Source organism: Exophiala xenobiotica (genome assembly GCF_000835505.1).
Source record: "Exophiala xenobiotica strain CBS 118157 unplaced genomic scaffold supercont1.4, whole genome shotgun sequence".
Taxonomy (NCBI): Eukaryota; Fungi; Ascomycota; class Eurotiomycetes; order Chaetothyriales; family Herpotrichiellaceae; genus Exophiala; species Exophiala xenobiotica.
This window is the reverse complement of record NW_013562491.1, coordinates 3,746,534-3,768,437: the sequence shown is the minus strand read 5'-3', so window position 1 is coordinate 3,768,437 and position 21,904 is coordinate 3,746,534. Positions and strand designations below refer to the sequence as shown.

The 21,904-nt window shown below is 51.1% G+C and overlaps 9 protein-coding genes across 10 annotated transcripts; 6 read left to right on the top strand and 3 right to left on the bottom strand.

Moving 5' to 3' along the window:
- The first annotated feature begins 502 nt into the window (after positions 1 to 502).
- Positions 503 to 4,654, top strand: PV05_07586 (uncharacterized protein). The gene is made up of 2 exons (XM_013460425.1): positions 503 to 1,461; positions 1,511 to 4,654. Exons 1-2 carry the CDS (start codon positions 1,078 to 1,080, stop codon positions 4,031 to 4,033), a joined length of 2,907 nt encoding a protein of 968 aa, XP_013315879.1. The 5' UTR covers positions 503 to 1,077; the 3' UTR covers positions 4,034 to 4,654.
- On the bottom strand, positions 4,457 to 6,737 carry PV05_07585 (uncharacterized protein). The gene is made up of 2 exons (XM_013460424.1): positions 5,771 to 6,737; positions 4,457 to 5,721 (listed from the first exon to the last, which is right to left on the bottom strand). Exons 1-2 carry the CDS (start codon positions 6,671 to 6,673, stop codon positions 4,720 to 4,722), a joined length of 1,905 nt encoding a protein of 634 aa, XP_013315878.1. The 5' UTR covers positions 6,674 to 6,737; the 3' UTR covers positions 4,457 to 4,719.
- Positions 6,738 to 6,911: 174 nt separating this feature from the next.
- Positions 6,912 to 9,433, top strand: PV05_07584 (the record flags this gene model as incomplete). Of its 2 annotated transcripts, XM_013460423.1 has the most annotated exons (3): positions 6,912 to 7,920; positions 7,972 to 8,934; positions 8,983 to 9,433. In XM_013460423.1, 3 exons carry the CDS (start codon positions 7,502 to 7,504, stop codon positions 9,326 to 9,328), a joined length of 1,728 nt encoding a protein of 575 aa, XP_013315877.1. In that variant the 3' UTR covers positions 9,329 to 9,433. The 2 variants fall into 2 exon arrangements, with proteins under 2 accessions (XP_013315877.1, XP_013315876.1); XM_013460422.1 differs by having other exon boundaries at positions 7,502 to 7,920; positions 7,972 to 9,433.
- A 423-nt stretch (positions 9,434 to 9,856) lies between these two features.
- On the top strand, positions 9,857 to 11,312 carry PV05_07583 (uncharacterized protein; the record flags this gene model as incomplete). Its single annotated transcript, XM_013460421.1, has 2 exons — positions 9,857 to 9,907; positions 9,966 to 11,312. 2 exons carry the CDS (start codon positions 9,857 to 9,859, stop codon positions 11,310 to 11,312), a joined length of 1,398 nt encoding a protein of 465 aa, XP_013315875.1.
- Positions 11,268 to 12,286, bottom strand: PV05_07582 (uncharacterized protein; the record flags this gene model as incomplete). The annotated part of the gene is made up of 1 exon (XM_013460420.1): positions 11,268 to 12,286. The coding sequence occupies one exon, from the start codon at positions 12,284 to 12,286 to the stop codon at positions 11,402 to 11,404; it is 885 nt and encodes a 294-aa protein (XP_013315874.1). The 3' UTR covers positions 11,268 to 11,401.
- PV05_07581 (uncharacterized protein) lies at positions 12,056 to 15,027 on the top strand. Its single transcript, XM_013460419.1, has 2 exons — positions 12,056 to 13,842; positions 13,938 to 15,027. The coding sequence occupies exons 1-2, from the start codon at positions 13,159 to 13,161 to the stop codon at positions 14,883 to 14,885; spliced, it is 1,632 nt and encodes a 543-aa protein (XP_013315873.1). The 5' UTR covers positions 12,056 to 13,158; the 3' UTR covers positions 14,886 to 15,027.
- Positions 15,028 to 15,305: 278 nt separating this feature from the next.
- Positions 15,306 to 17,103, top strand: PV05_07580 (uncharacterized protein). The gene has a single exon (XM_013460418.1). The coding sequence runs from the start codon at positions 15,349 to 15,351 to the stop codon at positions 16,990 to 16,992; it is 1,644 nt and encodes a 547-aa protein (XP_013315872.1). The 5' UTR covers positions 15,306 to 15,348; the 3' UTR covers positions 16,993 to 17,103.
- A 31-nt stretch (positions 17,104 to 17,134) lies between these two features.
- On the bottom strand, positions 17,135 to 18,960 carry PV05_07579 (uncharacterized protein). The gene is made up of 3 exons (XM_013460417.1): positions 18,171 to 18,960; positions 17,550 to 18,119; positions 17,135 to 17,495 (listed from the first exon to the last, which is right to left on the bottom strand). Exons 1-3 carry the CDS (start codon positions 18,646 to 18,648, stop codon positions 17,293 to 17,295), a joined length of 1,251 nt encoding a protein of 416 aa, XP_013315871.1. The 5' UTR covers positions 18,649 to 18,960; the 3' UTR covers positions 17,135 to 17,292.
- Positions 18,961 to 20,178: 1,218 nt separating this feature from the next.
- PV05_07578 (uncharacterized protein) lies at positions 20,179 to 21,712 on the top strand (the record flags this gene model as incomplete). Its single annotated transcript, XM_013460416.1, has 2 exons — positions 20,179 to 20,883; positions 20,933 to 21,712. The coding sequence occupies 2 exons, from the start codon at positions 20,179 to 20,181 to the stop codon at positions 21,473 to 21,475; spliced, it is 1,248 nt and encodes a 415-aa protein (XP_013315870.1). The 3' UTR covers positions 21,476 to 21,712.
- Between the last annotated feature and the right edge of the window lie 192 nt (positions 21,713 to 21,904).

The following is a 21,904-nucleotide window of genomic DNA, read 5'->3' as shown; positions in this document are numbered from 1 at the left end:
GATATATTTCCTTTCGATTGCACCCTCCAGGTTCATGCTTTTCTCTTCTCTTCGTGTCCCCTTGTTCTCGACTGTCCTTTCCTCACATAAACTTGACATTTGTCAGAGCTGCAGTCGTGTTTCTCATCTTGTCAAACACCCTCAGCACCAACTCTTCTCCCCACTCAATTCCCTTCCTCCACATCCCCGATTCGACGTCTATACTGTCCATACAAAGTCTGCCATCATCTGCGATCGGGCCCCGACCACATCTGATGGACAGCTGACATTTGTATTTCGTTCTCGGCCTCAACGGCTTCTCTAGTGACCCGCCTAGCCTGCGAAGCCCGTCATCCGCTGCTGCGATCCGTTCTTCCTCCACCAACAGCAGTGCCACCGTGCAACCCCACCACCTACACTACCACACTCTACGCCAGTCAAGAGGTCGCTAAAGGCATAATACTCGACTCAGCTTACGCGCTATTGGCACTGGTCCTTTAGCAGCTCCCCGTCACGCGACGAAGCGCGATCTCAGACCCTCAACGAAGGCGAAGCGAACCCTAACCGTCGTCAAATCTTGAAGCCTCTCACTAGCCCTCCAGGGCTACTCAAGCATTGGCCTCCAGAGCCCAAGTCTCCAAGTCGCCTTTGCCCCCGACTCGCCACCAGAAGGCCTCCCTCCTCAAACGTCGTCATTCCGTCACGTACATTCTACACCTTCATTCATCTCTTCGTTCATTTGACCACAGTCGCTATTTCTTTACTCGGGCTCGTCGTTTCTCCTTTTTCGTCCTCTTGTAATTATCTAATCTTGTCGCTCGCTCATATTCGACCCAAATCAGTCGCAGCAACTCAACTGCTGTCGAACGGTCATCGGATCTTCAGAGTTTTCTTGAGCATACCGAGGCAGCACAGGCGAGCGGCTTGTCCCGCGTTCAACTCACGCGCAACATCCAAGAGCACGCCACTCTTGCTCAACGTCGACTTTCTCATTAACTTAAACAAAGCATCGAGTCTTGGAATATTTCGTACCTGGGTGGCTTTTTACTGTTTTTCACTGGGGCAAACAAACTCGGTGGTGGAAAGGCTTGGAAGAATATGCATGGAAAACCAGATGTGGATGCTATACAGACGTCTCTCCGGGTGCTTAATGGAGCTAAGACTGCATACCCCGCGATCGTCCTCGTCGTTTTCTTCTTCGCCTTCATCTTTCATGGGATCAAAACAGCGCCTGATGATGGAGACAAGGTCAAAATCCATCCCATGCGTGGGCCGGGAGGAAGGCCTCTTCCCCTCCGCCGGAAATCCGCCAATCAAGTCAAGGAAGCCGCGGCAGTCAAGGACTTGCCACCAGCAAGCAAGACTTTCTTCAAGATCGTTCAGGTCGGCGTCATTTTGACTTTTCTGCTCAATGCCGGGGTTCTTTTGCTTGAGACCTTGTTGAACCGCGCAGACGAATGGTGGCCTGGCAAAAATGCAGTGGTATGTCTGAACCAAAACCGCTCCCGACGATGCATACTGACTGTTACAGATATACGTTATAGCTTCCACATTCCTCTGGCTCGTGGTCTTCATCTCGATCCTTGATGTCAAGCCCTCGCCGACTTTTGCCCATTTCCTCACTTGGATTTGTGCCATCCCTCTGGAGATTACCATCACCGTTGCCAGCCTTCGAATCTACAGTGTCCCTCATTTTGAGCCTCGAGTTGGGGATCAATTGGGGGGTCAATACAGAGAGTCGATCACGGGATGGGAAGTTGTCGAAGTTATTGCTTACCTCGTCCGGATCATCCTGCTGGTCGGCCTTTGCATCGTTTTTCTAAGCATCAAGATCCCGTTCAGAAAACCCAAAGATTCGTGCTCGGCATCACAAAATGAAAGGACTCCTTTACTGCGCGGAGATGCAGAAGCGGGAAATCGCCCCAACGGACATGCACCTGGTCATGGCCCAAATTCGGATTCCAAGGAGCAAGTCGATGCTTGGGCAAAACCAACAGAAGTTCCCAACATTACCTGGTATGCCTATCTCAGAGGCTTTGTACTGCTGATACCATACCTTTGGCCGAAAAAGTCGCTCAAATTGCAACTTCTGGCAGGAAGCTGCTTCCTCATCATGATTGCACAGCGAGTTATCAACGTCTTCGTACCTCTGATGGTGGGGAAAATCACCGATGCTCTATCTGGCGACGATGGTCGGGGAGTTCGTGCACCTTGGCTCTACATAGGCTTGTACATCTTGTTCAGGTGGCTCCAAGGATCTCAAGGTATTCTATCGGCTACTAGGTCTATACTGTGGATCCCGGTCGAGCAATACTCCTATCGCGCCATTTCAACAGCGGCATTCGAGCATGTACACGGACTGAGCGCAGAGTTCCATACTGGCAAAAGAACTGGTGAACTGATTTCAGCATTGAACAAGGGTAGTGCCATCAACTCATTCCTCGAGATGGTGACTTTTCAGGTCGGTCCTATGGTATTCGACCTTGTCGTCGCTGTCGTCTACCTCACAATCAAGTTCGACGCATATCTGGGAATGGTGGTTGCAATGACGACGTTCCTTTACATTTATGTCACCATACGCCTTGCATCGTGGAGAGTTGCGCTACGTCGTAATTACGTCAACGCCGAACGAGAGATGGAAGCAGTAAAGAACGACTCTTTGCATTCTTGGGACACGGTCAAGTACTTCAACGCCGAGGATTACGAGTTCAACCGGTATAGAAGTGCGATCAAGGTCATGCAGAGTTACGAGTACTGGGTCGACGTTACCTTGGCCTATATGAACACTGTGCAGGGCGCACTCTTCATGATCGCGTTACTGATCGCCAGTTTCATAGAAGCCTTTGAAGTCGCTCAAGGCGACCAGACCGTTGGCAAGTTTGTGCTTCTCATCACGTACATGGCACAATTACAGGGTCCTTTGAATTTCTTCGGCACATTTTACAGGTCGATACAATCGAACCTGATCAATGCAGAAAGGATGTTGGAATTGTTCAAGGAACAACCTCATGTCGTGGACAGAGAAGGCGCAGAGACACTTGCAGAGTGTTCAGGTGACATTATCTTCGACAATGTTTGCTTCAGCTACGACAAGCGACGGAATGCTCTTGATCGACTAACGTTCCGCTGTCCTCCAGGTACTACAACCGCTCTTGTCGGTGAGTCCGGTGGGGGCAAGAGCACAGTCATGAGGTTGATCTTTCGTTACTACAATCCTGAGTCGGGCAAAATCAAGATCGATGGTAAAGATGTCCAGGATATCACCATCGATTCTCTTCGCAGGTTTATTGGTGTGGTCCCACAGGACTGCAATATGTTCAATGAGTCGATCATGTACAACCTTCGATACGCAAACCAAGAAGCTACCGATGATGACATATTTGATGCCTGTAAAGCCGCTTCAATCCATGAGAGGATAATGGAGTTCCCTGATGGTTACGACACAAAAGTCGGAGAACGAGGAGTTCGCCTTTCGGGTGGAGAGCGTCAAAGAGTGGCTATCGCGAGGACGATATTGAAGAATCCGCGTATCACGATGCTTGATGAGGCCACAGCTGCTCTGGATACCGAGACTGAAGAAAAGATCCAAGAGTCGTTCAACACTTTAGCCGAGGGACGGACCATGCTGATTATTGCTCATCGGTTGAGCACAATTGTCAATGCAGACCAGATCTTGGTGCTATCACACGGTACCGTGGTTGAAAGGGGCACGCATGAGGAGCTTATTGCCCTTGCAGGCAAATATGCGAGTATGTGGCGCAAACAGTCCCGGGCTCAGAAAGCCGCCGCAGAGGCCGCCGAGCTGAGAATCCGGGCGAAGAAAGCCTTGGAAGATGCAGAGGCCGATAGTGCCAGTGTGAGTGAAGAAGAACTTGAACAGGCAAGGAAGAGGGACAAATCGGCTGGTAGGGGTCACAAAAGGGTCAACTTCAGCCAAAGCAGTAACTTACGGTCGGCTTGGCCTATTGGGGATCGGGATCAGGATCAAAGATCAGAAGATTCTCGTGAAGACCACGGAAACGGGCACCCTGGAAAGCCACCTGGACATCCTTGAATGGATATTGTCAGAATGATTGAGACGAATGACGAGAGTGGATGAGAGCTGGCTTATATGTGGTGGTGTCATTCACCTTTTCGGGCTTTCTGTTGGACCTTTCTTGCACATAATTCTGGGGACTCTTTGGTGAAGGTTGACAGGAGCAAAAGCAATCACGAAATGAGGACTTGAGACGAGGATGGAGAGCGGAAATTACGAGCTTTGCGACGACCGTGACGATCACGACGAAGGAGGTAATTTGCAGTGGATGTTTTTCTTTTTCTCTCGGATCTAAAATTAATGAAGAGCACCAGCCTCGCGGCGAAAAGAACGGAAGAAATTGATTGGAAATTGGACCCAGCAGAAAAAGAATCCGAGGAGAGCAAGAGCTTATGCAACGAACACAATGGAGGCGAAGCGAGGATATTATGCTTTGGTTTCTAAGGCCACGAAGATTGTCCACTGGCTGTGGTCTTTCATTTGAGACAACAAGAACTACTTAGCAAGCGACAAAGTGTTTAGTTTTGAGATAGAAAAGTGCTGTTATGAGTGGTTGATGAGACTGATTCTCGCTTGTGCCGCTTAGCAATCAGTTAAAACCTGGACACTGACATTTGACATCTCGTGTACTCCATATAGACAGCATCTTTGGTGCCCGTGTGCTGAGATGCTATGCCAGGGGCGCAACAGAGAGGGCGAGAGGTTCAGAAGCGTCTCTTCTTCTTCGCGCCCGCATTCGCTGCGATTGTACGTTTCAATTCCATGCGCCGCCGGTTGGCTTTCTCTTCAGCTGTCTCCTCTTTCTCGGATTTTTCGGGTTCTTCAGGGTTCGGCTGTGCAGGCTCGGGCTCGGGATTAGACTCGTTCTTGGTCAACGGGCGTGAGGCTAATTTCCTGCCCGATGGCGATGGCGACGGTGACGGTGACGAGGCCGCAGAACTCGTAGCGTCTGAGTCGTCATCGTTGGCTTTTGACCTGGTCTTCTTCTTGGAAGATCGGGGTGACGGCTCAGGTTCCGCGGACGATGGGTGTGCCTGGGTATTTCGTTGCTTGCGCGCGCCTAGTTTGCCGAGTCTGCGCCTGGGCGTGGCTTGCGATGGTGATGGTGATGCTGAATTGTTACCTTTGTCTTTGCGCGGAGGAGATGAGTCGCTGGCTCTGCTTGGTGTTGCTGTGGCGGATTTGCGGCCGATCTGTCCGAGGCGGTGGCGCGATGGAGTTTGGGCGGGTGGAGGAGAATGGCGTCCGTCTAGGTCTGATGCTTCGTCTTCGTCGGAGGACTCGGATGCAGGGCGGACTTGATCTTTGTTGGGGCCTTTTGTTGGTGGTGATGAGGCTTTGGGGGAATGACTGGCTGACGGTGAAGTTCTGGCAGGCTGCCTTTTCCTCAAGGCACCAAGTTTGGGTTTGAGACTGCGCTCTTTAGATGAGGGTCTGACTGCAGGCCTGATGTCGTCTTCGTCGTCTTCTGAAGCTGTGGCGGTAGAAGTCGACGCGTCGGAGCGACGGCGAAGCGGTGACGAAGGTTGAGCCGACTCGGTTGAGCCGAAAGATTTGGTGGCACTCCGTCGACCTAAGCCGCCTATCTTGGAGGCTTTGGTACGTTTGACGGGAGGTTCTTCGTCGTCATCTTCTCCTTTCGGCGGTGGTGACGGCTCGCTCTTCCCGTGACCTTTGGATTTGAGTCCAGGCGGTGTAGGTTGTCGCTGTTTGCTATTAGTCTCGCAACCGAGAAAGCCAAGTATGGTCACCTACCTCAAAATCGTTGTCCGAGTCTGTCGTGTCATTGCGTTGTTCAGTCTCGCCACGGATATCCTTTTTAGTCAACTTGGGTTCATCATTCCTCACATTGATAGCTTTGGTCCGCTTATCAGGCGAAGAGAGCTCCTTGACCCAATCTTCATGCTCAGCTTTCGTGTGGGCGAAACACTTTTCGCAACCACGGACCAGGTTCCCCAAGCCTGTACGATCGGCACCTTCATAGCCTTCATCGTTGGCGAATTGTTTGACCCAGGACTTCTCATCGAATGCCGCCATTCCTGGAACATGCTTCTTGGCATCCTCCACGGAGACTTGCCCCCCTCTGCGTGCCATTCCAGTGATGCCAGGGAACACCAATCCCAGGTCGATGGAAGAGCTCCCTATTCTTTCGAGCAGCCTAGATATGACGTGGTCCTTGTCCTTGATGGCTCGAAGTAAAGACTTGATCTTCTCCTGGGAAACCGCGACCTCGTGGAGACTTGGCCGGAGGATGCGTTCCGCCAGCTCTGAGGCATCTTGCGGAGCAAGCTTGAATGTCCATTCCAGCGGTCTCAGCGGCTTCGGTAGGTCAATTTTGGTGGTCAATATCAGCAACTGTGAATTCCGGAGTTCTTGCTTTGAGAGAATGTTTTCACCATCCTTTAGGCTTTTGCCGATCTTGGATAGAAGGACTTCGAATTGATCAGCAGACACAGATGGGTCGATGCTCGCGTGCTGACGAGCCGCATCACTCAGGATGTCGTATCTGTCAAGGGTGCTCTCCCAGATGGAGATCAGGTCAGTTAGCAAGAGCGTTATGGACTCATCTTGCGTAGTGAAGGAGTAGAAGAGCTTGGGACATTGTCGTCGAGATGGCACTTGTAGCTCTTGCCAGCCTTCATTTGCTGACTCTGGCATTCTCACATAGCAGCCGACAACTCTGAAGGGTGGTATTGAAAAGATTAAGCTGTACGGAGTAGAGAGAATGCTTGACAGATTCGAGAATCACGAGAATCAACAAAGACAGCCAAAGTGACGTCGAAGCCACGGCCTTAAGCGTAGCCAATCAGAGCAGCCACCCGCCGTCTGGTCTTGGCCGTGTTTCGTTCTCAATCGCCAACACCATCAACTCTTCTTTCCAACTCCCTCTTTATCGGACTCGAACAGCCCTTTTGAGGTTGACAACTCATTCAGGCCGGCACTCCTCTCGGTCGCTACTAGTAGGGAGCAGTGGATTCTGAAGGCGAAGTAACGACGACTACATGCATGAGGCATTTGACGCAGGCCATACTGGTTGGACGGCCATGTTTCAAGGGATGACTGTGTCTGGCGCTTAGCTAGAACACGCATCGGGTCGACAATACCATGACCTGTTTCCGCACGTTGTCTGCCTGGCACCCTTGTCAAGGATCCGGCACTATGGTATCAGGGTTGAAAGGGACCTATTTTCGCCCCCAGATAACCAGTTCTCTTCCAGCACTCAACCGCCAGAAGTCGGTCTCAACCTGGCGGCTGTTTTGGTCTGGATGCTTCCGAAAATAGACAAAAGAGGTATATGATCTGGAAACAAAACTCGTTCGGCACCGTTTCTTTCTATCGGAGGACTTGCTCTGTGGTTCAGCGTCTCTCATTCCATTGAAGATACTGTCTTGTGCTCCCTTCGCTGACAGGTTTTGGGGAAGCGTCTAACCCAAGTCCTTTCTCACACTTGCGCATACTGTCCACGCATACGAGTTCAAGATTGTGATGTTTGAGAAACGAGCCGAAGATGTGGTCGTCAGCGAGATCAAAGATTTTCAAAGATTCGCTCATATACACTGGCGAGCGCCAACTGTTATGGGCGTCAGCTTCCTCAGCGCTGTGGTCTTGATGGGCTTTCATCACGGCTTTTACCTGCTCATGGAGGGTGAACCCGCGAGCAGCACCCTGCTACAATCATGGGCTAGCCGCGCTGGGACAGCACTGGCTTTCCTGGCCAGACTTTTCCTAGCCATTGGGACAGGAGTCGCCTATGATCAGTGTCTGTGGGTCGACTTGCATGCAAGGTCTCACGACATGAACTCATTAGATTCGATGTTTTCAATTCTCGGAAACGCTTTCGAGTTCCTCCACCTACGGATCTGGATTCGAAAACCAGCTTTAGCTTTCATCGCCGCTGTGACTTGGTAAGCTTCTTCGACCCCTTTTTCCCACCGAAGAGTACCTGACTCTTGCAGGCTTTTGCCCATCTCGGCCGTCTTCACACCTGGCACATTATCAGTGCAGGCTGTTTTGCATTCCAGTAACGAAACTCTTCAAGTAGGAGAACGTGCTTACACTACCAACACTGATCTCTACTGCGGTTACGCAACAAACGACGATGGCAATACCACCTCTTACGTCGAGCTAGCTACGGGCCTCTTTATCCCGACCATGGCTACCCTGCTCGGCAATGGAGTCGTACCTGTCCAGTCATCGGACACAAATGTCACATACGATATTCAATTCTCTGGCCCTGCAGTGACCTGTAATCGCTCCAGTGATCAAGACCTTGAACTGGCAAAGCAGGCAATAGCCGAGTATGAAAACAGCACAAGCACCCGTGTCTTCTACTACGGCTGGGTCCCGCAGGCTGGCTGGGACTCGAATGTGAATGGATCCTTTTTTGCCTCGGACAACCTTCAGCTTGGCAACATCCGGTTGGATGTGGTGTCTCAAGATGCAGCTAAGCTCTTCATCTACCTGAACACCACGGGTGTCGATTCCTCAGCGAAGCCAGCGCCTTTTGTCGGCACGCCATCAGCACAAATGATCACATGTGCTCTCTACAACGCCTCTTATGCAGCACATTTCGAGGTAAATAGTACGGGCACACAAAAAGTTACAGCGTCCGCAACATTCCAGAATTGGATGCCTGCCTTTTCTATCGTGGACGGAGTGGCAGGAGATCCGCTGGTCAGCCGTCAGATGAATATGCAAGCGGTAATGGAAGGCTTCGGAATGATGACCATAGGTCCCATCACTTTCGGATTTGATGGTTCAATGAGCATCACCTCTGTGTACGCATTGCAATTGAATCAGGCGATGTATCCGGCCAAGGAGGGAATGGATCAGACCTCACTTACAGAACGCCAGATATCGCTGAGCGAAGCATTGTTCCGGAACATGACCCTCAGTATGCTCTTTGGCGTCGTGAATGGGTAAGATGATTGCCCTGGATTGCCAAAGTCTTGCTGATTGGCTTGTAGACAAGTCGGTGAGAACCAGATCTCTACGCTGGCTCTCAGTAGATATTTTGAGCCTGAGTTCGTCTATCAGCCTCGAGCATTGCTTATTGCATACGGAATCAGTGCAGGGTTGGCGTTGATTTGCATTTTGATGGGTATTCGTGCACTGCTGCAAAATGGCGCCTCTTACACGAGTTCTTTCTCAACAATTGTGAGAGTGACGAGAGACCCGGCCCTGTCAAGGTTGATCGCAGACGAGGACGATCTTCAAGGCGCTGAGCCTGTGCCGAAGCACATATCGCGGGTCGAAGTACGCCTTGGGCGAAGTGCCAAAGCGTCACCAAGCTATTCATCCAGCTGGATCTAGTCGTCTGGATGCCATCTTTGTGGTCAAGGGTCGTATTGTGTACGATGTGCTGTAGGAGATATGAGTTTATGAGCTATATTTTGGTGGTGTGATCCTCAACCGTTGCAATTTGAAATTGTGTAAGCCAGCTCATGGCATGCACTGAAGCAGCAGCCTTGTGCCGATATCATCGTATTTGGACACTCAAAAGATCCTACATCTGAGAAATGTGGCGGATTAATCCGTGATTTGGACGGTGGTACATACGTGTACATACCTACGGATAACAAGGGCCCAGAACGTCCATAGGCTCGAGCTTGGCGCAGCCATCGACTTCTACCACTTCGTCCATCATGGACTTCTTCTCTTTCTCTTTGCACTTTCATCGCTCATACTTCGTGGCGACATACGCATATTGAAATGTGATTTCGTGGACAATCGAGCAATCCATCTGCATCGCTGGCTGAGCACTTCCAAGACTCGTTGTTATTTGATCTGCAATTGGAGGAGAATCTCAGAAGGACTCTTGATGATACCAGGACGACAGAAATGGACGCGCACAAAAACCGGCTGCTGGACCTGTCGGCAAGCTGGCTACAAGTGCGATGAATGCAAGCCCCAATGTGGACGCTGCACACGACTAAGCATTACCTGCCAGGGTTATGGCCCAAGGATTGTGTGGAGAGATACCGCAACGCCCGAATCTGGTGGACGAGGCAAGAAGCGTAAGAAGACCCTCAAAGCCTCTCCGGCCGCGAAAGAACGGGCCTATTCCGCCACGCCATCTCAGTGCAGCACAGCATCGATCACTGGTTCTTCGACCTCCGAGGGTTGCCTTGAGGTAATTCCGAGACGAGTGTCCAATATCCCACAAGACATGCAACTTGAAGACTATAAGTACTTGTATCATTGGACCACAATCTTGTCTCCATTGCTATCTGTCACATCCCATGTTGAATACAATCCGTTTCAACAGTACCTGACTCCTATGGCATTCATGGCTGGTCCGCTGCGCTATACTATTCTTTTCTGCGCCGCGAAACACCTCTCTGCTCTTGCCGGGCAGCTAGGGCAAGAGAAGCACATCCTATACTATCAGAGCCTTGCCCTTCGCCATTTAAATCAAGCACTCAGCAGTCAGAACGAAGCAGTCTCGGATTGCACTCTCGCATCGGTATTGATGATGCAGTTGAGCCAGCTGTTTGCCTCAGACCAGGAGCCGCGAGCAGATCACCTGGCGGGCGCAACATGCATAATCAGGAAGAGGCGCGAGGTGCCAGCTCGATCGAACTCGTGCGGACGCTTTCTTGAAAGCCTCTTCAGATATCACGATGTCATGTCCTCCATCACTCGAGGCGACCGCCCGCTCCTTGACCACAATGATGCACCAGCTGCAGACTCGGATGCATTTCTAGGGAATATCGGCACCCTGCTAGAAATCATATCACAGATAAGCACGCTTCAACCACGGAAACACCTCACGAGCCAAACTCCGGCCAATGGTGTTGAGGAAACATCGGTTGACTCGGCCATCCTTGCCACTGGCTCGTCGCTAGAAGCTGAACTGAGGCATTGGACTGCACCCTCGGGCGATCCGGACTGGCTCAATACAGCCGAGGCTTTTCGTCATGCTGCCTTCATCTACCTTTACCGTGTTATCTACAACATTGGCGCTCCTCATCCCCTCACGTTACAGCACGTCAGATGCTGCATTGAAGCCTTGAGAGGCGTATCAACAACGTCGCCATTAATGTCAGTCCACGCCTGGCCGATCTTTACGGCCGGCTGCGAGTCGGTAAGCCCCTCCGATAGGGATTTCTGTGCTCGGCGACTGCAAGACATGTTCCATATACGAAAATTGTTTTCGCTGCTACGAGTAAAACGAGCAATGGCAGAAGTCTGGTCTCGAAAAGATCAAGAAGCTCTCCATGGTGCAGATAAGGTCTGCAAAATCGACTGCATTGACGTCTTGAAGCAAAGAGGTAGAGAGTTAGAGCTTGGCTAGTGCAATATACTGAGGAATTCGCGTTGCCATCATGGACAAAACATCGTCATACTGTCCCCACAACCTCGATCGAAAGGCTATATCATCAGCTAAGGCAGCAATGAGAAGTCATGATCGTGTCGTCCTTGCAGATAATCATAATCCTCGTCAACCCATTCGACGCACGGCACCAAACGTCCCCAATTGATCTTCCCTTGCATACTCTTGGGCAAGAAGAACTTCTGGTTGCTCCGATACCATGCTGGGAAATGGATGGTCACCAACATAACCCTCGGGTCGTCCGTTTGATTGGGCATTCCAGCATGCCACAATCTGAAGTCCCGGATGATCAGAGAACCTTTGGGTAGCGATGATTGAAGAGGAGGACTGATTTTACGGCGCTTCTCGCGCAAGTCTTTGCGTACGCCCGTTTCCCCATTCTCCGCTGTGGTGTCCTGATCGCAGTCTGTGTGGCTGCCGAGCCAGATCTCAGTGGCACCATTCTCTGGCGAGGTATCAATGAGGTTTACATTGATACAGAAACCGAAGGGTATTTTGGGGAAATCGAAATCCACGTCCACATGTACTGGCTGGCGACTGTCCGCTTTGAACGCTGTGTTGGCGCTATAAAACCTCATATGTGGGTTCGGACCGAGCATGCATTCCGTCACTGCAATTGCCCAGGGGTTTGCAACAACGTCGTCGAAGACGTACTCAGGCTCGACCACGGGCTCTTGCTGAATATTGCCTGTTCGGGAGCCAAAGTTGCGGTGAGTGTTCGGATTGTCATAGAGGATTTGGGCCTCCTTGACCATGCGAGTATTCATCTTGTCGAGATGAGCCGGATCAATGGCATTCACAATGGCACAAGCCCCATCTCGGTGTAGAGCCTCGATAGCTTTTTGAAGATTGTGTGAAGAGATTTGTTTGCTCTTCAACTCTTCTGCCGAGAGGGTGATCTGCACCAATTGAGGTGGTTGAGGCGTTGCAATCATGATGAATTTTATGCCGGTTATCTTGCCCTTCGGACTTGGTAATAAGGATGTTCCTCCGACGAGGCAACACTGTCGGCGCCACTATTATATATGATGCCACCAAGACTTCGCATTTGCGCAGAGCACTGACTTTGCGCAATGGGAATGCCACGACATTACAGAGTCAACGAGAGACCACTTGTTTCTCCAGGTTTGGACTGCTATTTGAACCCGAATGGGCTAGTCACATCATCTGACTTGTCATGGCCGTCTATCTCCGCAATGCAAGCAATGAAGGATATCTTTGACTGTTATTATTCCCAGATCCGGTTTGGTACGGACAGTCCTGGACCCCTTAAGAGCTCCATAATGGCGGCACCAAGAATCGGTCGACACGAGTACTCAAAGCTTGAGCAGCAACCTTGATTTTCCCTCTCTATTCGATTTGATAACCACTTCTAAGCACACGACCATTGATATGCTAAACGTGGGGGAGAGGTATGAAGCGATAACAACGCGGCCGGCGGACCGATCGCCTGGCGAATGTCCCTCCCATATAGCTCCAGATATTACCAAACAGGAGCAGCGACTGGTCAGCAAGGCCTGGTCTAGCCACAAGTCGCAGAGGCAAACTCTCGATGGCCGCTCAGAATGGTGCAGCTTGATGAATGCCAATGCCACTTGCGCGCCGACTGCTAGATTACCCCAAAAGGACATAGCATGAGCCCAGTCCAGGCGCTGGTATGCTGTCACTCGAGATAAGGCATGGCTATAAGACCTAGGGTCGGTCGTCTGGAAGACCAATCTTGCGGTATCGAGCAACCTCATCCTCAACCTTTGGCATCTAAGCTTAAAGGACAAAATCCCATAGCTTGTCCCTCGTTCAATCAAACATGGCAACAGACCTGAAAAAGCCCAAGGGACTGGCTCAGACCGACCTCGACCTCGGGTCCGTGACTGCGGCAGACGTACATGTCCTCAACGAAGCTGAGAAGTCTCTCGCTCACACCAGATTCGAGCACAGTCTTGGATTCTGGCAAGCTTGTCGACTCTACCGGCCCGCTCTCCTATGGTCCTTCTTTGTCAATCTCTCAGTGATCCTGTGCGGCTTCGATGGCGCCCTCATCGGAAGTCTGGCTGGGTTGTCACCTTTCACAAGAACGTACGGGAAACTGGTGAACGGAGATTACCATGTCGCGCCCGCATGGTTGTCTGCATTCAACTACGCTTCCATGGTGGGATCAATTCCCGGTTCTCTTTTCGCCGGTATGGCGTACGACAAGTTCGGTCCTCGAATTTCTCTAGCGGCCGCCTCAACGGGCTCCATTGCCTTCATTTTTCTCCAATTCTTCAGCCAAGGTCCGGCTTTGCTCTTCGTCGGCGAGTTGTTGAATGGACTGGTCCTCGGCGCCTACCCTGTTCTGGCCAACGCATACATTGGCGAAGTCGCCCCTGTGGCCGCTCGCGGTGTCATTGCCGCATTGCTCAACATTTCGTATGTGATTGGACAGCTTCTGGCTTCGGGCATGCTCAAGGGCACGAGTACCATTGATGACAAGTGGTCTTACAAGATCCCAGTAAGTACTCTCTATTCCGAAAGACCTTTCCAATCTAGCACGAGTGTCATGCTTCGTGCCTGTCTACATCAGTACGGCTCTCTGACAATTTGAAGTTCGCCACGCAATGGATTCTACCTGTCTTTGTTCTGGCGATGGTCTTCTTCCTCCCCACACCAGCGTATTGGCTCTGCAAGAATGGCCGTGACGAAGAGGCCAAAAAATCCTTACAGAGTCTCACGACCGGTGGAGTCGACATCGACTGTCAGCTCGCCAACATCAAGGAAACTCTGCGCCTCGAGGAGAGTAGTGAAGAGAAGATCGGCATCTGGCAATGCTTCCGAGGTTCGAACCTCCGCCGCACCATGATCTCCTGCCAGGTGTTCAACATTCAAGCACTTTGTGGTAACATCTTGTTCATCAACTATGCGGTTTACTTCTTCGAGATCGCAGGACTCAACGCCTCCAATGCATTTTCCATGAACATCGGCCTGACTTGCATGGGCTTCGTTGGCACTCTGGCGTCGTACGTCATCATCTCGTATGCTGGTCGTCGTACTATATACATCTGGGGAACCGCGGCTATTGGAGCCATGTGCTTTATCATCGGCATTCTCGGCGCCGTCCCTCACACCAACTCCGGTCCTGTTTGGGGCATGTGCTCGTTGATGGTCATTACGAACCTTTTATACGATCTGTCCGTGGGGCCGCTTTGCTTCACGGTCATGTCTGAAGCATCAGCAGTCAAGCTCCGTGGTACGACTATTGCCTTGTCCAATATCACCGTGACGATCTTCTCAGTCATCTTCGCCGTGGCCATTCCATATGCGCTCGACACGAATGGTGCTAACTGGGGTGGTAAGTTGGGGTTCCTGTTCGCGGGAATTGGCGTGTTCAATGTCGCCTGGTGTTACTTTTGCTTGCCTGAGACGAAGGGGAGGACTTTCGAAGAGTTGGATTTGATGTTCCAATTGAAGGTTCCAACTCGTCGCTTCAAGACTTACCAGATTGAAGGAATACATGTCGCTGGGGAGGAACTTGGCGTGGGTAAGGCTGTTAATTGAGCAGCTTTGAGAGGAGACGGAGAAGACTAGAGCGCGGCTCCGGGCAATGAGGGAGTCGACTTGCCATTATTTCAGTTAGCTGTTGATTTCTTGTCGGACTTGTGCTGTTGACAGAGAACAAGTGACCAATCTTCATATTGCTCCTTGAATTTCTCCTTCAATCGTAGCTTCAGTACTGAGTAGTCTTGTGCTTGGAGTCAGTGATAGTAATGGATGCCTTTCATTTTCAGCAGAGACGAAAGACATGATCATGCAGGTGTGCTAGTCATTAGGTACCTAGCGAGCTAGGTAACGTATTTGAAGCAATTTGGCGTGATCACGTGTCAGATGTTATCTTATCACTTTTCACCGAAGTTTAGGCGGCCACTTTTGTCAACTGCAGAATCCGTCATTGCGCGCATCTCACTGTCGCCTATGCACCAACAATTGACTTTGGCTACAACGAAAAGCCTTTTATGCCAGAATGAGTGATTACGCCTCAGGTACGAAGAGAAAGCGATCGCGCTCTCCTCCGCCTTGGCGAAAACACAACACCAACCAAGGTTACCGCGAACGAGATGCGCCTCGAGGTCGAGACGATGGCCCGCAGCAGAGGTGGTCTCACAAGGATCAGATGAAAATAAACCAGCTACAAGAGGACGAACGTATGAGAGAATGGGTGGCACAAGAGGACGACTTTGTGCTGCGGCAAGCAAAGAAGAAGGCCGACATTCGAGTCAAAGAAGGACGTGCAAAACCTATAGACTGGCTGGCTGTGATCTTGCGCGTGGTGGACCCTACGAGAAATCCGTTGGACGATGAGATCGAAGAGAAGGACCTTGAATTCATGGACCCCAACAGCGTCTTTGACGGGCTCTCGGAGACGCAACTCGGCGATTTGCGCAAGGATATCGAAACGTACATGAATTTGGAGACCAACAGGACAAACAGAGATTACTGGCGGACAATGCAGATCATTTGCAAGGACAGGCAGAAGAAGATGCGGGTAGGCGGACCTGATGGGCGGGCGGTTAGTTCTGTGGCCTCTGACATCGATAACTTGCTCGCCCCAAAGACGTATGAGCAATTGGAAGTGTTAGAGAGACAGATCAGAACGAAACTGGAGTCGGATGAGCCTATTGATACGGACTACTGGCAACAGCTCTTGGACAGTCTGCTGGTATGGAAGGCAAAGGCCAAACTGAAGAAAGTGTACCAGGATGTGCTTGACTCGCGGCTGAAACAGCTGAGGGAGGAAAATGAGCAAAAAGCAGTCGAGGTTCGTGAAAAGCTGCTTGCCGCTGGTGTCCAAGCGATTGGACGGGTGGAATACTCCAAAGACCTCGACCCTGATCCCTTGCTCGAAATCTCATCCAAGGATAAAAGCTTGGAAATTGTGGACGAGAACGCCTTCTTACAAAGCGTCGCCGCGGGCAGACGCAAAGTGTTGAACATGGGCTACGTGCCAGCACAAAAAGCCCCGGCGACAAAAACGAGCACTTCTCCCTCCTCACTCTCACGTCCGTCAGCAGGACAATCCCACACCGACCCGACCAGCCGGTTCGACACCAGCACGAACGACGAGCACTCGGCCACGACCAAAGCGCTGTTCGACCGCGAAGTGGCCAAGGGCGTCAATGAGGACGAAGAGATCTTCGCCGGCGAGGAGGACCTGACCACTGGTGCCTCCGGTGATTCCTCGAAAGCGTTGTGGAGCGGCAAATACCGGCCCCGCAAGCCCAAGTACTTCAACCGCGTGCAGATGGGCTACGAGTGGAACAAGTACAACCAGACACACTACGACCATGATAACCCTCCACCCAAGGTCGTCCAGGGGTACAAATTCCACATCTTCTACCCGGACCTGATCGACCCGACCAAAGCGCCGACATACAAGATCATCCGCGAAGGCGGGCGGAAAAAGGGCCAGACCATGGCCCCCGCCGGCGAGGAGGATACCTGTATCATCAGGTTCATGGCCGGCCCGCCGTACGAAGATATTGCGTTTCGCATCGTCGATCGCGATTGGGATTACTCGGCAAAGCACGATCGCGGGTTCAAGAGTACCTTTGAGAAGGGCATACTTACGTTGCATTTTAGTTTCAAGAGGATTGTCTACAGAAAGTGAAACGCCACCGACGGCAACAATGCTTCTTCGCGACGCGCTGAGCGATGGAGCTGAGCATCGCCGGCGAACCGACTCGAGCTCAAGAATTGAGACGCCCGAGTCAAAAGCAAGATATAAAACATTTCTTGTCATTATTATATTTGTTCGTTCTCCGCTCATGATGATACTCCCACCCGTCAATCCCAACCCTGAATGTGACATGCCGAGAAGAGAAAAACGCTCACTGCTTTCGAAAAGGCTCTTTCGCAAATACAGCAGGGTATCTTTATAACAAAGTGACGTGATGCACCGTACACTGGATTATGTATGTACTGGTTCAGGTAGTTTCGGTTCATTTGGCGGCAGCTCTTGGTCTGTGTCAGACGTGGCGTGCTTGTGCTTCTTTTCAGGAACAATGCCAAAGTCTTCTTCCCAGGTGATGGTCTCCAAGTGCATGTCACGTCGAATCCAAGGAACAGAGATGGCGGTCCAGATACCCATCCATAGAAAAGGGACACCCCATCCTGACTGCACGTTAGCAAGAAAGATATGTTGAACGACAGCCGAAATACACGTACCAATACCATATCCAACTTCTTTAGAGATAGGATGAATGACAATGATGATTGTACAGACAATGGCAACAATCAGTGATGGTATCGACCAAAACAAAGACTGAACTTTGATCATCCTTCTGAACCGAGGGCTCGCGATATATCGGGCCGCAAGTGCTTCGCGGAATGGCCTGCCGGCGCCGGCATTGACGGCAACGATATCCTCTATCAAATAGTAGACTCCAGGATACACTTCGCCACCTTTGGGTGTAGAACTTATTCGGAATGGTGCTTTTCGACCCGTAAGGCTGTACATGGTGATTATAAACACACTTCCCCCGAGACAGTAAAGGATTGAAGGAGCTGGCATGGACAATACGCGTATCCATACTATATGGGGTGCGCTACCGATGATGAGGAAGGCGGTGACAGCTCCGATTGTCAAACTTGAAATCCAATGCGTGATGTCGAACGCCCATCGATTTGATGTGCCCAATGGCCGAAAGAAGTTTTCCTTTTTGATCAGTCTCCAGGATCGAACGGCGAATTCGACGTATGTTGGCCCACCCCAGATGGTAGCAACAACTGCGAATACTACGGTCTGTCAGCGCGTGTGTCAAGGCCCGCAAAGAGACGATGTCATACTTATCCACCCTTGTACATGGCCTGCAAATTTCAGGGAATAGTATAACACGATAGGGACGACGCAGGCATCCACCACCATGATGAATATCGTGAAGCCCAATTTCCATCTCTTGAGACCATGGCGCCATGTGAAGGGCAATTGCGGAAGCAGCTCCGGGTGTTCCTGGTAATATTCTTGTAGGGTGCTCGCTCGTCTGCGGAATTCTCTTTTGGTTGCAGCACGACTGTCATAGTAGGCGGCTCGTTCGGGCGAGGTCATGTCCTGAGTCCGTCTCCTCCTGTGCTGGGAACTCCGCCTTCGCCCTGAATCAGTGCTGAGGCCAGTGTCGACTGCGTTTATTCCCGGTGTCGGAACGTCATCCGGAGGTGGACTCTCGGGACCGAAGTGGACGGCTCGTCTCTCTTGCGAGGGCGTGCCTGGGGATGCATTTCGATCCAGCTGTAGACTGGCACGACTGCCGCGAACGACTTCCGGCATCGTGGACTGATGGCGTTCAACAGAGGGAGAGCACGCGAGAGGGTATAATCATCGTCTGCTGGGGTGGTAATATGTCCAAGAAGGACTCTGACTGTGTAGGATGTTCGCGGAAAGCTTGGGAATGAAAGGTCGGTAACAGTGGTCACTTCACTTGGCTTACGCCAGTGATGCGAGTCGAAGATGGGTGATAATTGGCAAATTGCTCGTTCTGAATGGGGCTATGCCAACTTACATCAACGCAGGATGATCAGCATAATCGGCTTTCGGGGAATAATAAGAATGAAACTGCATGTTGACGTAGAAGGGGAGAAGTCTCCAATGGGATGATGCGGATGCCATTCTAGACGGTCACCCAACGGTCACTGTACCAGCGCTCCTCCGTACAAGTATCTACCACGTGATCTACCTACTAGTAGCCTCGGCAATCCGGGAAATGAGCATTCCGGCCGCCAAGACATGCCCAGGACATCTTATCTTATCTCAACACCTTAGGCTCTCTCAATCCAACTAAAGAAACTACTTCTGACAACCATCTACGGTTACCTACACAGCTTCCATTGACTCAACAAAAGTCATCAAGGCTCTTTTTGCTGCTTTCATCGCATCATGAAAAGCTCAAAGCTGCAGGTACCGAAACCTCATCCTCTCCTCCTTGGCGCCGCTGCATGTCAAGACCATGATGTCCCCAGGCGTCATCTACCCTCAAGAGGTACAAGCTCTGCATGCATGCCAGTTGCATGGTCGCTTTGGCCGCTTTGTTTTGCAGTCGCCTAGCCTTGCTGGCCGGCAGGACATGCATGTTTCCAATGGCACCATGGACTATTCCCTACTCGCTCAGCCTTGTACCCTTGTTTGACCGGCCGCCATCCCCAAGGCTTTTGATTTCCAGCGTGGCTTTTCTGATCAGTATCCCTACTCATCTCCACACATGCAAAGAAATTTGGACAAAGTCAAATTTTCTCGCCCGCGGGTTGAAGGGTGCTTGTGGGTTACTGCAGGTTGGCAGTTTGAGTCCAACTGCCATGCATCCTCCCGTGTCAGGATAGCCGTTGAAGTGCATGCGGTAGCACAGAAGGCTCCGCATTCCGCTCATCTACTGATTGGTCAGGAAGTTTGAGCAGGCCCGGAAGCATTCTGGATAGCTGTGATACAGTACGTACTGTATTTCACCGACATCCACAGACCTGACTCTAGTCGGTCTTTTCATCCTGCAAGGACGGATATGGGCTTGACCTCAGAACCCTTTGTTTGCGTTCCGCTCCTCCCCCCTCTCGTTTGCATTGATCCTCTCCTTTCTCTACGTACCGTCATATGCACGTCCAAGACCACCTGCCCACTTCGGATGCGGCACATCTGTTCCCTGATCTCCCTTGTCTGGCCCTACATACTTAATATTCTGGCCGCTTTCTTCAATCTACAAAATCACACTCCATTGTCGCAAGAAGGACCTTTCCGCTTTTTGAACAGACACATAGGCTGAATCCGCCATTGTACTGGACTCAAGAGCAAGCATTTGTCCTTTCGTACCTAATGGCTTTCCATGACCGAAGTGATCAAATGGAAGCCGATACTCTATCTCACAAATGCGAGGCATATGAGCTCGTGGACCCAAACATTCCCATCGACATTCAGAGAGCCTTCAGCCTTTGCAGTCTACAAAGTGTGAATTGCGAACAGCCACAGGCACAATTCTACCAACCTAACAACTTCCAAGACATCCATCATTTCCTCCAGGTCGATGACCAGAATGGTCAGCCCATTGACGCACTCACTGTCCACGCCAGCCACTTCGCACCACCAACAACAAGGATCCAACTATCCGACCTGGAGTTGGCACCTACATGGACGAATCAAGATGCCTACCCTCATTTCGTGAACAATCACAACGGCGCTGACACAAACATGGCTGGAATGCCATTCTATCCCTACACAGCAGACTTCGTGTCGTCTCCGTTCTCGACTTACCAGTATTATGATGAGAGCGACAGCAGAAGTGCCTGGTCAACAACTCCAGAATTCACTTACTGTCATCCAACAGTGCCGGTCGAAGAAGAGGAGACCTTTGATGACAAGCCCTACGCTATGCTGATATACGAAGCACTGAAGCAGGCGCCAGGGCACAGGATGATGCTGAGAGACATCTATGAATGGTTTCGTCACAATACCACCAAACCTCAAGAATCGGGCTCGAATGGCTGGCAGAACAGCATCAGGCACAACCTCTCCATGAACAAGGTGAGAGCAGAAGATTAGGACACATGGCCAAGCTAATATGACAACGCAGGCGTTCGAGAATGACAGGGACACTTCCTGCGCCAATTCGAGAAAAGCCAACAGCGTCTGGGTACTCACCGAGGATGCCATCAAGAACGGGGTGCAATCAACAACAAGATATCGAAAGACTGGTGGTGGCAAACGCCACGTGGGACACCGCACCCCTGCAATACAACGACAAAGATCGGGAGCAAAGGGAGGTCGAGCTGCCAGCCGTGCTGCGAGACAACGGCGTCAGGAAAATCCATTTGTCACGTCTACTCCTCTCACAGCCAGTCCCGCCACTCCGTATTCGGATGTCAGTGACTACCAGAGCTTTGACTACCATGAGCTACGACCGACAGTGAGAAGCTGGCCCATGACGCCTATCGATGATCAGCAGCCCCTTCCAGATGAACCGATGCAGCATTCGTCCTTTTCTCCCCAAACCTCGATGGATTTTGACCTGCAACGCACTAGCTACTGTGACGAGAGCTTGCGCTTGCAGAGTATCCTTTTGCGACCAAATCTCGAGCAATCCGTCAACGAGTTGGGACTCTTTCAGGCTGACTGAGGGCCAGTCGTGAAGATGCGATTGGTTACCAGAGAGGACGTGCATGATCTCGACTGCATGGAAGCATCAAGATATGCAAGATCTTGGGGATGATACCGATGAAGTCAGGGGTCGACAGTAGTCGGCTGTTATGTAGGGTTTGTTTGTTATTGTTGGCCATTTTGTCAATGCATGCACGAGCTACGGGGGTATGGCCATGCTGCTGAGGACCAGCCTTATGATAGCAGGGGATCACAGTACGAAAGAATACAGTATGATGATTACCTTGAATCAGAGACGTATGTATATTACTTGATCCAGGTGTAGTGACCACTTTGAGCTGACCCTACCTGCTCGGCCCCGGGTGTCCAAAAACCAAATGCAATTCTCACTTCAATGCTGTCTGATACTATATTAATTTTAGCTTGTTCGTGCCAGTATTTTGTACAG